Source organism: Bombina bombina, chromosome 1 (genome assembly GCF_027579735.1).
Source record: "Bombina bombina isolate aBomBom1 chromosome 1, aBomBom1.pri, whole genome shotgun sequence".
NCBI classification, from domain to species: domain Eukaryota; kingdom Metazoa; phylum Chordata; class Amphibia; order Anura; family Bombinatoridae; genus Bombina; species Bombina bombina.
Genome location: NC_069499.1, coordinates 10,897,282 through 10,909,432, shown reverse-complemented (window position 1 = coordinate 10,909,432; position 12,151 = coordinate 10,897,282). Strand labels below are relative to the sequence as shown.

At 44.2% G+C, this 12,151-nt stretch overlaps 1 protein-coding gene across 1 annotated transcript in view; it reads right to left on the bottom strand.

Annotated features, from left to right (window-relative positions):
• Window positions 1-12,151, bottom strand: part of NEK9 (NIMA related kinase 9) — a 347,379-nt gene that overhangs the window by 320,606 nt on the left and 14,622 nt on the right. The window contains exon 4 of the mRNA XM_053697154.1: window positions 5,978-6,048. Coding sequence (XP_053553129.1) covers window positions 5,978-6,048 — 71 coding nt within the window. The remainder of the gene's footprint in view (window positions 1-5,977; window positions 6,049-12,151) is intronic.

Sequence of the window (12,151 nt, the reverse complement as noted above, 5' to 3'; positions counted from 1 at the left end):
TCTCTTTTCTGTTTCTGAGTAAATAGTACATACCAGCACTATTTCAAAATAACAAACTCTTGATTGAATAATAAAAACTACAGTTAAACACTAAAAAACTCTAAGCCATCTCCGTGGAGATGTTGCCTGTACAACGGCAAAGAGAATGACTGGGGTAGGCGGAGCCTAGGAGGGATCATGTGACCAGCTTTGCTGGGCTCTTTGCCATTTCCTGTTGGGGAGGAGAATATCCCACAAGTAAGGATGACGCCGTGGACCGGACACACCTATGTTGGAGAAAGTGTCAAATTTGTAAAATTTTAAAAAGGTATGAAGCGAAGACCAAGTCGCAGCCTTGCAAATCTGTTCAACAGAGGCCTCATTTTTAAAGGCCCAGGTGGAAGCCACAGCTCTAGTAGAATGAGCTGTAATCCTTTCAGGAGGCTGTTGTCCAGCAGTCTCATAGGCTAAACGGATTATACTCCGAAGCCAAAAAGAAAGAGAGGTTGCCGAGGCCTTCTGACCTCTCCTCTGTCCAGAGTAAACAACAAACAGGTTAGATGTTTGGCGAAAATCTTTAGTAGCCTGTAAGGAAAACTTCAAGGCACGGACTACGTCTAGATTATGCAAAAGACGTTCCTTCTTTGAAGAAGGATTAGGACACAATGATGGAACAACAATCTCTTGATTGATATTCTTGTTAGAAACCACCTTGGGTAAAAACCCAGGTTTTGTACGCAGAACTACTTTATCTGAATGAAAGATCAGATAAGGAGAATCACAATGTAAGGCAGATAACTCAGAGACTCTTCGAGCCGAGGAAATAGCCATCAGAAACAGAACTTTCCATGATAAAAGTTTGATATCAATAGAATGAAGGGGTTCAAACGGAACCCCTTGAAGAACTTTAAGAATCAAGTTTAAGCTCCATGGAGGAGCAACAGGTTTAAACACAGGCTTAATCCTAACTAAAGCCTGACAAAATGCCTGAACGTCTGGAACTTCTGCCAGACGTTTGTGTAAAAGGACAGAGCAGAAATCTGTCCCTTTAAAGAACTAGCTGATAATCCTTTGTTCAAACCTTCTTGGAGAAAGGACAAAATCCTAGGAATCCTAACCCTACTCCATGAGTAATTCTTGGATTCACACCAATGAAGATATTTACGCCATATCTTGTGGTAGATTTTCCTGGTGACAGGCTTTCGTGCCTGTATTAAGGTATTAATGACTGACTCTGAGAAGCCACGCTTTGATAGGATCAAGCGTTCAATCTCCATGCAGTCAGTCTCAGAGAAATTAGAATCGGATGATTGAAAGGACCTTGTATTAGGAGGTCTTGTCTCAGAGGCAGAGTCCATGGTGGAAAGGATGACATGTCCACCAGATCTGCATACCAGGTCCTGCGTGGCCACGCAGGCGCTATCAGAATCACCGATGCTCTCTCCTGTCTGATTTTGGCAATCAGTCGAGGGAGCAGAGGAAACGGTGGAAACACATAAGCCAGGTTGAAGAACCAAGGAGCTGCTAGAGCATCTATCAGCGTCGCTTCTGGGTCCCTGGACCTGGATCCGTAACAAGGAAGCTTGGCGTTCTGGCGAGACGCCATGAGATCCAGTTCTGGTTTGCCCCAATGATGGACCAATTGAGCAAACACCTCAGGATGGAGCTCCCACTCCCCCGGATGAAAAGTCTGACGACTTAGAAAATCCGCTTCCCAGTTCTCTACGCCCGGGATGTGGATCGCTGATAGGTGGCAAGAGTGAGTCTCTGCCCAGCGAATTATCTTGGAGACTTCCGACATCGTTAGGGAACTCCTGGTTCCCCCTTGATGGTTGATGTAAGCCACAGTCGTGATGTTGTCCGACTGAAATCTGATGAACCTCAGTGTTGCTAACTGAGGCCAAGCTAGAAGAGCATTGAATATTGCTCTTAATTCCAGAATATTTATTGGGAGGAGTTTCTCCTCCTGAGTCCATGAACCCTGAGCCTTCAGGGAGTTCCAGACTGCACCCCAACCATGAAGGCTGGCATCTGTTGTAACAATCGTCCAATCCGGTCTGCGAAAGGTCATACCCTTGGACAGGTGGACCTGAGATAACCACCAGAGAAGAGAATCTCTGGTTTCCTGATCCAGATTTAGTAGAGGGGACAAATCTGTGTAATCCCCATTCCACTGACTGAGCATGCATAATTGCAGCGGTCTGAGATGCAGGCGTGCAAATGGCACTATGTCCATCGCCGCTACCATTAAGCCGATTACTTCCATGCACTGAGCCACCGTAGGGCGCGGAATGGAGTGAAGAACACGGCAAGCATTTAGAAGTTTTGATAACCTGGACTCCGTCAGGTAAATTTTCATTTCTACAGAATCTATAAGAGTCCCTAGGAAGGAAACCCTTGTGAGAGGAGATAGAGAACTCTTTTCTTCGTTCACTTTCCACCCATGTGACCTCAGAAATGCCAGAACTATGTCTGTATGAGACTTGGCAATTTGAAAGCTTGACGCCTGTATCAGGATGTCGTCTAGAAAAGGAGCCACCGCCAGAAGGGAGCCAAGAACCTTTGTAAAAATTCTCGGGGCTGTAGCCAACCCGAAGGGAAGAGCTACAAATTGGTAGTGTCTGTCTAGAAAGGCAAACCTTAAGAACCGATGATGATTCTTGCGAATCGGAATGTGAAGGTAGGCATCCTTTAAGTCCACTGTGGTCATGTACTGACCCTCTTGGATCATGGGTAAGATGGTCCGAATAGTTTCCATCTTGAATGATGGAACTCTGAGGAATTTGTTTAAGATCTTTATATACAAAATTGGTCTGAAGGTTGCCTCTTTTTTGGGAACCACAAACAGATTTGAGTAAAAACCCTGTCCTTGTTCCGTCTGCGGAACTGGATGGATCACTCCCATTACTAGGAGGTCTTGCACGCAGCGTAGGAATGCCTCTTTCTTTATCTGATTTGCAGATAATCTTGAAAGGTGAAATCTCCCTTGTGGAGGAGAAGCTTTGAAGTCCAGAAGATATCCCTGAGATATGATCTCCAACGCCCAGGGATCCTGAACATCTCTTGCCCACGCCTGGGCGAAGAGAGAAAGTCTGCCCCCTACTAGATCCGCTGCCGGATAGGGGGCCGTTCCTTCATGCTGTCTTGGAGGCAGCAGTAGGCTTTCTGGCCTGCTTGCCCTTGTTCCAGGACTGGTTAGATTTCCAGGACTGGTTAGATTTCCAGGCCTGCTTGGATTGAGCAAAAGTTCCCTCTTGTTTTGAAGCAGAGGAAGTTGATGCTGCACCTGCCTTGAAATTTCGAAAGGCACGAAAATTAGACGGTTTGGCCCTTGATTTGGCCCTGTCCTGAGGAAGGGTATGACCCTTACCTCCAGTAATGTCAGCAATAATTTCTTTCAAACCAGGCCCGAATAAGGTCTGCCCCTTGAAAGGAATGTTGAGTAATTTAGACTTTGAAGTCACGTCAGCTGACCAGGATTTAAGCCATAGCGCCCTACGCGCCTGGATGGCGAATCCGGAATTCTTAGCCGTTAGTTTAGTCAAATGAACAATGGCATCAGAAATAAATGAGTTAGCTAGCTTAAGTGTTCTAAGCTTGTCAATGATTTCAGTCAATGGAGCTGTATGGATGGCCTCTTCCAGGGCCTCAAACCAGAATGCCGCTGCAGCAGTGACAGGCGCAATGCATGCAAGGGGCTGTAAAATAAAACCTTGTTGAATAAACATTTTCTTAAGGTAACCCTCTAATTTTTTATCCATTGGATCTGAAAAAGCACAACTGTCCTCAACCGGGATAGTGGTACGCTTTGCTAAAATAGAAACTGCTCCGTCCACCTTAGGGACCGTCTGCCATAAGTCCCGTGTAGTGGCGTCTATTGGAAACATTTTTCTAAAAATAGGAGGGGGGGGGGGGGGGAAACGGCACACCGGGTCTATCCCACTCCTTATTAATGATTTCTGTAAACCTTTTAGGTATTGGAAAAACGTCAGTACACACCGGTACTGCATAGTATTTATCCAGTCTACACAATTTCTCTGGCACTGCAATTGTGTCACAGTCATTCAGAGCAGCTAACACCTCCCCAAGCAATGCACGAGGTTCTCAAGCTTAAATTTAAAATTAGAAATATCTGAATCAGGTTTCCCCAAGTCAGAGATGTCACCCACAGACTGAAGCTCTCCGTCCTCAGGTTCTGCATATTGTGACGCAGTATCAGACATGGCTCTTACAGCATCTACGCGCTCTGTATCTCGTCTAACCCCAGAGCTATCGCGCTTACCCCTAATTTCAGGCAATCTGGCTAATACCGCTGACAGGGTATTATCCATGATAGTAGCCATGTCCTGCAAAGTAATCGCTATGGGCGTCCCTGATGTACTTGGCGCCATATTAGCGTGCGTCCCTTGAGCGGGAGGCAAAGGGTCCGACACGTGCGGAGAGTTAGTCGGCATAACTTCCCCCTCGACAGAACCCTCTGGTGACAATTCTTTTATAGATAAAGACTGATCTTTACTGTTTAAGGTGAAATCAATACATTTAGTACACATTCTCCTATGGGGCTCCACCATGGCTTTTAAACATAATGAACAAGTAGTTTCCCCTGTGACAGACATGTTTGTAGAGACTAGCAATGAGACTAGCAAGCTTGGAAAACACTTTAAACCAAGTTAACAAGCAATATAAAAAACGTTACTGCCCCTTTAAGAAAAACAAATCTTGTCAAAATTTGAAACAGTGAAAAAAGGCAGTTACACTAACGAAATTTTTACAGTGTATGTAACAAGTTAGCAGAGCATTGCACCCACATGCAAATGGATGATTAACCCCTTAATACCAAAAACGGAATAACAATGAAAAAAACTTTTTTAAAATCAGTCACAACTGCCACAGCTCTCCTGTGGCTGTTAACTTCCTCAAACACTACTTTTGAAGCCTTTTTAGCCCTTCAGGGATGTCCTATATCATGCAGGGAACTGCTGAGGCAAACTGAATGTCTCTGTCTGTAATTTTAGCTGCGCAGAAAAGCGCTAAAATAGGCCCCTCCCACTCATATCACAACAGTGGAAAGCCTCAGGAAACTGTTTCTAGGCAAAAATCAAGCCAGCCATGTGGAAAAAAACTAGGCCCCAATAAGTTTTATCACCAAGCATATATAAAAACGATTAAAATTGCCAGCAAACGTTTTATATTGCACTTTTATAAGAGTATGTATCTCTGGTAATAAGCCTGATACCAGTCGCTATTAAATCACTGTATTTAGATTTAACTTACATTAATCCGGTATCAGCAACATTTTCTAGCAAATTCCATCCCTAGAAAAATTTTAACTGCACATACCTTATTGCAGGATAAACTGCACGCCATTCCCCCTCTGAAGTTACCTCACCCCTGAGACATATGTGAGAACGGCAGTGGATCTTAGTTACTTCTGCTAAGATCATAAAAAACGCAGGCAGATTCTTCTTCTAAATGCTGCCTGAGATGAAATAGTACACTCCTGTACCATTTAAAAATAATAAACTTTTGATTGAAGAAAGAAACTAACTATAATACACCACTCTCCTCTTACTACCTCCATCTTTGTTGAGAGTTGCAAGAGAATGACTGGATATGGCAGTTAGGGGAGGAGCTATATAGCAGCTCTGCTGTGGGTGATCCTCTTGCAACTTCCTGTTGGGAAGGAGAATATCCCACAAGTAATGGATGATCCGTGGACTGGATACACTTAACAAGAGAAAGACCATTATTATTTCATAGTAGAGTCAAACGCTGCTTCAGGTGTCTTGCCCTTAATCATGTCTCCATAACAGTTACCACCTATAGCAAGGAGGATGTGCTCTACAGCCAATAATAAGGATCCAATAACATCTCAGGAATCATAACTGCAATGGCTACTGGAATTTATCAAGTTGTCCCCCATGCTGTCCTGTAACTACAAGAGGAGCTCACTGACCTTAATTTAGAAATCGGTACAGAACATACAACACTTTCCCACCTGTGTAGGATCTCAGCGCGGTGTATACAGCTCACTGCTGAGGCGATCTGGAACAGGTACCAGAGGACCATCTGCAGGAAAGAGATAGATAGACTATAGAGACCACGGGGCAGCATCTTATACACAGAGGGGCAGCGTCTTATACACAAACAGAGGGCAAGCGTCTTATACACAAAGGGCCAGCGTCTTATACACAAACAGAGAGCCAGCGTCATACACAAACAGAGGGCAGCAGCTTATACACAGAGGGCAGCAGCTTATACACAAACAGAGGGCAGCAGCTTATACACAAACAGAGGGCAGCAGCTTATACACAAACAGACAGAGGGAATCATCTTATACACAAACAGACAGAGGGCAGCATCTTATACACAAACAGAGGGTCAGCATCTTATACACAAACAGAGGGTCAGCATCTTATACACAAACAGAGGGTCAGCATCTTATACACAAACAGAGGGTCAGCATCTTATACACAAACAGAGGGTCAGCATCTTATACACAAACAGAGGGTCAGCATCTTATAAACAAACAGAGGGTCAGCATCTTATAAACAAACAGAGGGTCAGCATCTTATACACAAACAGAGGGCAGCATCTTATACACAAACAGAGGGTCAGCATCTTATACACAAACAGAGGGTCAGCATCTTATACACAGAGGGCAGCAGCTTATACACAGAGGGCAGCAGCTTATACACAGAGGGCAGCAGCTTATACACAGAGGGCAGCAGCTTATACACAGAGGGCAGCAGCTTATACACAGAGGGCAGCAGCTTATACACAAATAGAAGGGCAGCAGCTTATACACAAACAGAGGGCAGCATCTTATACACAAACAGAGGGAATCATCTTATACACAAACAGACAGAGGGAATCATCTTATACACAAACAGACAGAGGGCATCATCTTATACACAAACAGAGGGTCAGCATCTTATACACAAACAGAGGGTCAGCATCTTATACACAAACAGAGGGTCAGCATCTTATAAACAAACAGAGGGTCAGCATCTTATAAACAAACAGAGGGTCAGCATCTTATACACAAACAGAGGGCATCATCTTATACACAGAGGGTCAGCATCTTATACACAGAGGGTCAGCATCTTATACACAGAGGGTCAGCATCTTATACACAGAGGGCAGCAGCTTATACACAGAGGGCAGCAGCTTATACACAGAGGGCAGCAGCTTATACACAAATAGAAGGGCAGCAGCTTATACACAAACAGAGGGCAGCATCTTATACACAAACAGAGGGTCATCATCTTATACACAAACAGAGGGTCATCATCTTATACACAAACAGAGGGCAGCATCTTATACACAAACAGAGGGCAGCATCTTATACACAAACAGAGGGCAGCATCTTATACACAAACAGAGGGCAGCATCTTATACACAAACAGAGGGCAGCATCTTATACACAAACAGAGGGCAGCATCTTATACACAAACAGAGGGCAGCAGCTTATACACAAACAGAGGGCAGCATCTTATACACAAACAGAGGGCAGCATCTTATACACAAACAGAGGGCAGCATCTTATACACAAACAGAGGGCAGCATCTTATACACAAACAGAGGGCAGCATCTTATACACAAACAGAGGGCAGCATCTTATACACAAACAGAGGGCAGCAGCTTACACAAACAGAGGGCAGCAGCTTATATACAGAGGGACAGCATCTTATACACAGAGGGACAGCATCTTATACACAGAGGGACAGCATCTTATACACAGAGGGACAGCATCTTATACGCAAACAGACAGAGGGCATCATCTTATACACAGAGGGTCAGCATCTTATACACAAACAGAGGGCATCATCTTATACACAAACAGACAGAGGGCATCATCTTATACACAAACAGACAGAGGGCATCATCTTATACACAAACAGACAGAGGGCATCATCTTATACACAAACAGACAGAGGGCATCATCTTATACACAAACAGACAGAGGGCATCATCTTATACACAGAGGGTCAGCATCTTATACACAAACAGAGGGTCAGCATCTTATACACAAACAGAGGGTCAGCATCTTATACACAGAGGGCAGCAGCTTATACACAGAGGGCAGCAGCTTATACAGAGGGCAGCAGCTTATACAGAGGGCAGCAGCTTATACAGAGGGCAGCAGCTTATACAGAGGGCAGCAGCTTATACAGAGGGCAGCAGCTTATACACAAACAGAAGGGCAGCAGCTTATACACAAACAGAGGGTCATCATCTTATACACAAACAGAGGGTCATCATCTTATACACAAACAGAGGGTCATCATCTTATACACAAACAGAGGGCAGCATCTTATACACAGAGGGACAGCATCTTATACACAGAGGGCATCATCTTATACGCAAACAGACAGAGGGCATCATCGTATACACAGAGGGTCAGCATCTTATACACAGAGGGCAGCAGCTTATACACAGAGGGCAGCAGCTTATACACAGAGGGCAGCAGCTTATACACAAACAGAAGGGCAGCATCTTATACACAGACAGAGGGTCAGCATCTTATACAGAGACAGAGGGTCAGCATCTTATACACAGACAGAGGGTCAGCATCTTATACACAGACAGAGGGTCAGCATCTTATACACAGACAGAGGGTCAGCATCTTATACACAGACAGAGGGTCAGCATCTTATACACAGACAGAGGGTCAGCATCTTATACACAGACAGAGGGTCAGCATCTTATACACAGACAGAGGGTCAGCATCTTATACACAGACAGAGGGTCAGCATCTTATACACAGACAGAGGGTCAGCAACTTATACACAGACAGAGGGTCAGCAACTTATACACAGACAGAGGGTCAGCATCTTATACACAGACAGAGGGTCAGCATCTTATACACAGACAGAGGGTCAGCATCTTATACACAGACAGAGGGTCAGCATCTTATACACAGACAGAGGGTCAGCATCTTATACACAGACAGAGGGTCAGCATCTTATACACAGACAGAGGGTCAGCATCTTATACACAGACAGAGGGTCAGCATCTTATACACAGACAGAGGGTCAGCATCTTATACACAGACAGAGGGTCAGCATCTTATACACAGACAGAGGGTCAGCATCTTATACACAGACAGAGGGTCAGCATCTTATACACAGACAGAGGGTCAGCATCTTATACACAGACAGAGGGTCAGCATCTTATACACAGAGGGTCAGCATCTTATACACAGACAGAGGGTCAGCATCTTATACACAGACAGAGGGTCAGCATCTTATACACAGAGGGTCAGCATCTTATACACAGACAGAGGGTCAGCATCTTATACACAGACAGAGGGTCAGCATCTTATACACAGACAGAGGGTCAGCATCTTATACACAGACAGAGGGTCAGCATCTTATACACAGACAGAGGGTCAGCATCTTATACACAGACAGAGGGTCAGCATATTATACACAGACAGAGGGTCAGCATATTATACACAAACAGAGGGTCAGCATCTTATACACAGACAGAGGGTCAGCATCTTATACACAGACAGAGGGTCAGCATATTATACACAGACAGAGGGTCAGCATATTATACACAGACAGAGGGTCAGCATATTATACACAAACAGAGGGTCAGCATCTTATACACAGACAGAGGGTCAGCATCTTATACACAGACAGAGGGTCAGCATCTTATACACAGACAGAGGGTCAGCATCTTATACACAGACAGAGGGTCAGCATCTTATACACAGACAGAGGGTCAGCATCTTATACACAGACAGAGGGTCAGCATCTTATACACAGAGGGTCAGCATCTTATACACAGACAGAGGGTCAGCATCTTATACACAGACAGAGGGTCAGCATCTTATACACAGACAGCGGGTCAGCATCTTATACACAGACAGAGGGTCAGCATCTTATACACAGACAGAGGGTCAGCATATTATACACAAACAGAGGGTCAGCATCTTATACACAGACAGCGGGTCAGCATCTTATACACAGACAGAGGGTCAGCATCTTATACACAGACAGAGGGTCAGCATATTATACACAGACAGAGGGTCAGCATCTTATACACAGACAGAGGGTCAGCATATTATACACAAACAGAGGGTCAGCATCTTATACACAAACAGAGGGTCAGCATCTTATACACAGACAGAGGGTCAGCATCTTATACACAGACAGAGGGTCAGCATCTTATACACAGACAGAGGGTCAGCATATTATACACAGACAGAGGGTCAGCATCTTATACACAGACAGAGGGTCAGCATATTATACACAAACAGAGGGTCAGCATCTTATACACAAACAGAGGGTCAGCATCTTATACACAGACAGAGGGTCAGCATCTTATACACAGACAGAGGGTCAGCATATTATACACAAACAGAGGGTCAGCATCTTATACACAAACAGAGGGTCAGCATATTATACACAAACAGAGGGTCAGCATCTTATACACAAACAGAGGGTCAGCATCTTATACACAGACAGAGGGTCAGCATCTTATACACAGACAGAGGGTCAGCATCTTATACACAGACAGAGGGTCAGCATATTATACACAGACAGAGGGTCAGCATCTTATACACAGACAGAGGGTCAGCATATTATACACAAACAGAGGGTCAGCATCTTATACACAAACAGAGGGTCAGCATCTTATACACAGACAGAGGGTCAGCATCTTATACACAAACAGAGGGTCAGCATCTTATACACAGACAGAGGGTCAGCATATTATACACAGAGGGTCAGCATCTTATACACAAACAGAGGGTCAGCATCTTATACACAGACAGAGGGTCAGCATCTTATACACAGACAGAGGGTCAGCATCTTATACACAGACAGAGGGTCAGCATCTTATACACAGACAGAGGGTCAGCATCTTATACACAGACAGAGGGTCAGCATCTTATACACAAACAGAGGGTCAGCATCTTATACACAGACAGAGGGTCAGCATCTTATACACAGACAGAGGGTCAGCATCTTATACACAGACAGAGGGTCAGCATATTATACACAAACAGAGGGTCAGCATATTATACACAAACAGAGGGTCAGCATCTTATACACAGACAGAGGGTCAGCATATTATACACAAACAGAGGGTCAGCATCTTATACACAAACAGAGGGTCAGCATCTTATACACAGACAGAGGGTCAGCATATTATACACAAACAGAGGGTCAGCATCTTATACACAGACAGAGGGTCAGCATCTTATACACAGACAGAGGGTCAGCATCTTATACACAGACAGAGGGTCAGCATCTTATACACAGACAGAGGGTCAGCATCTTATACACAAACAGAGGGTCAGCATCTTATACACAAACAGAGGGTCAGCATCTTATACACAAACAGAGGGTCAGCATATTATACACAGAGGGTCAGCATCTTATACACAGAGGGTCAGCATCTTATACACAGAGGGTCAGCATATTATACACAGACAGAGGGTCAGCATATTATACACAGACAGAGGGTCAGCAACTTATACACAAACAGAGGGTCAGCATATTATACACAGACAGAGGGACAGCATATTATACACAAACAGTAAAGATTTATACAGGTCACTGACTCTATACTACTGGTTATTAACATTACCCCCAGAGGACCCACTAACTCACACACATAAAAAATACCCACAGACCAAATACCCCCAGGAAGAGAAACAGGATGAGCAATACCCAACGTCATAAGGAGTTATGTACAGGCCACTAGAATGCAAATAAGGAAGAAAGAGCTGACAGAGAGCAAAGCAAAATACACTAGGGGACTTTAAGGGACAGTATACGCCATATAACTGCATGTAATAGACACTACTATAAAGAATAATATGCAAAGAAACTAAAATCTAAAGATACAGTACAAAACCGTTTAAAAACTTACTTAGAAGCTCCCAGTTTAGCTCCGTTGAAAAGGTTAGGCTGGGTCACCCAATGAAATGGGCTGGAAAGCAAAAAGAGCAGAGACTCCCTCCCCCCCCCCCCCCCACTGCATATGAAAAGATCCTTTACACAAACAGGAGCAAGCTGGAGTAGGTAGACATCAGTATACATCTAAAACTTTGGGGCTTAGTTAGGAGTTTGAAAATCAGCACAATGTAACAAAAATATATAAAAGGGATCATCTAGAAAACATTTATGCAAAGAAAATAGTGTATAATGTCCCT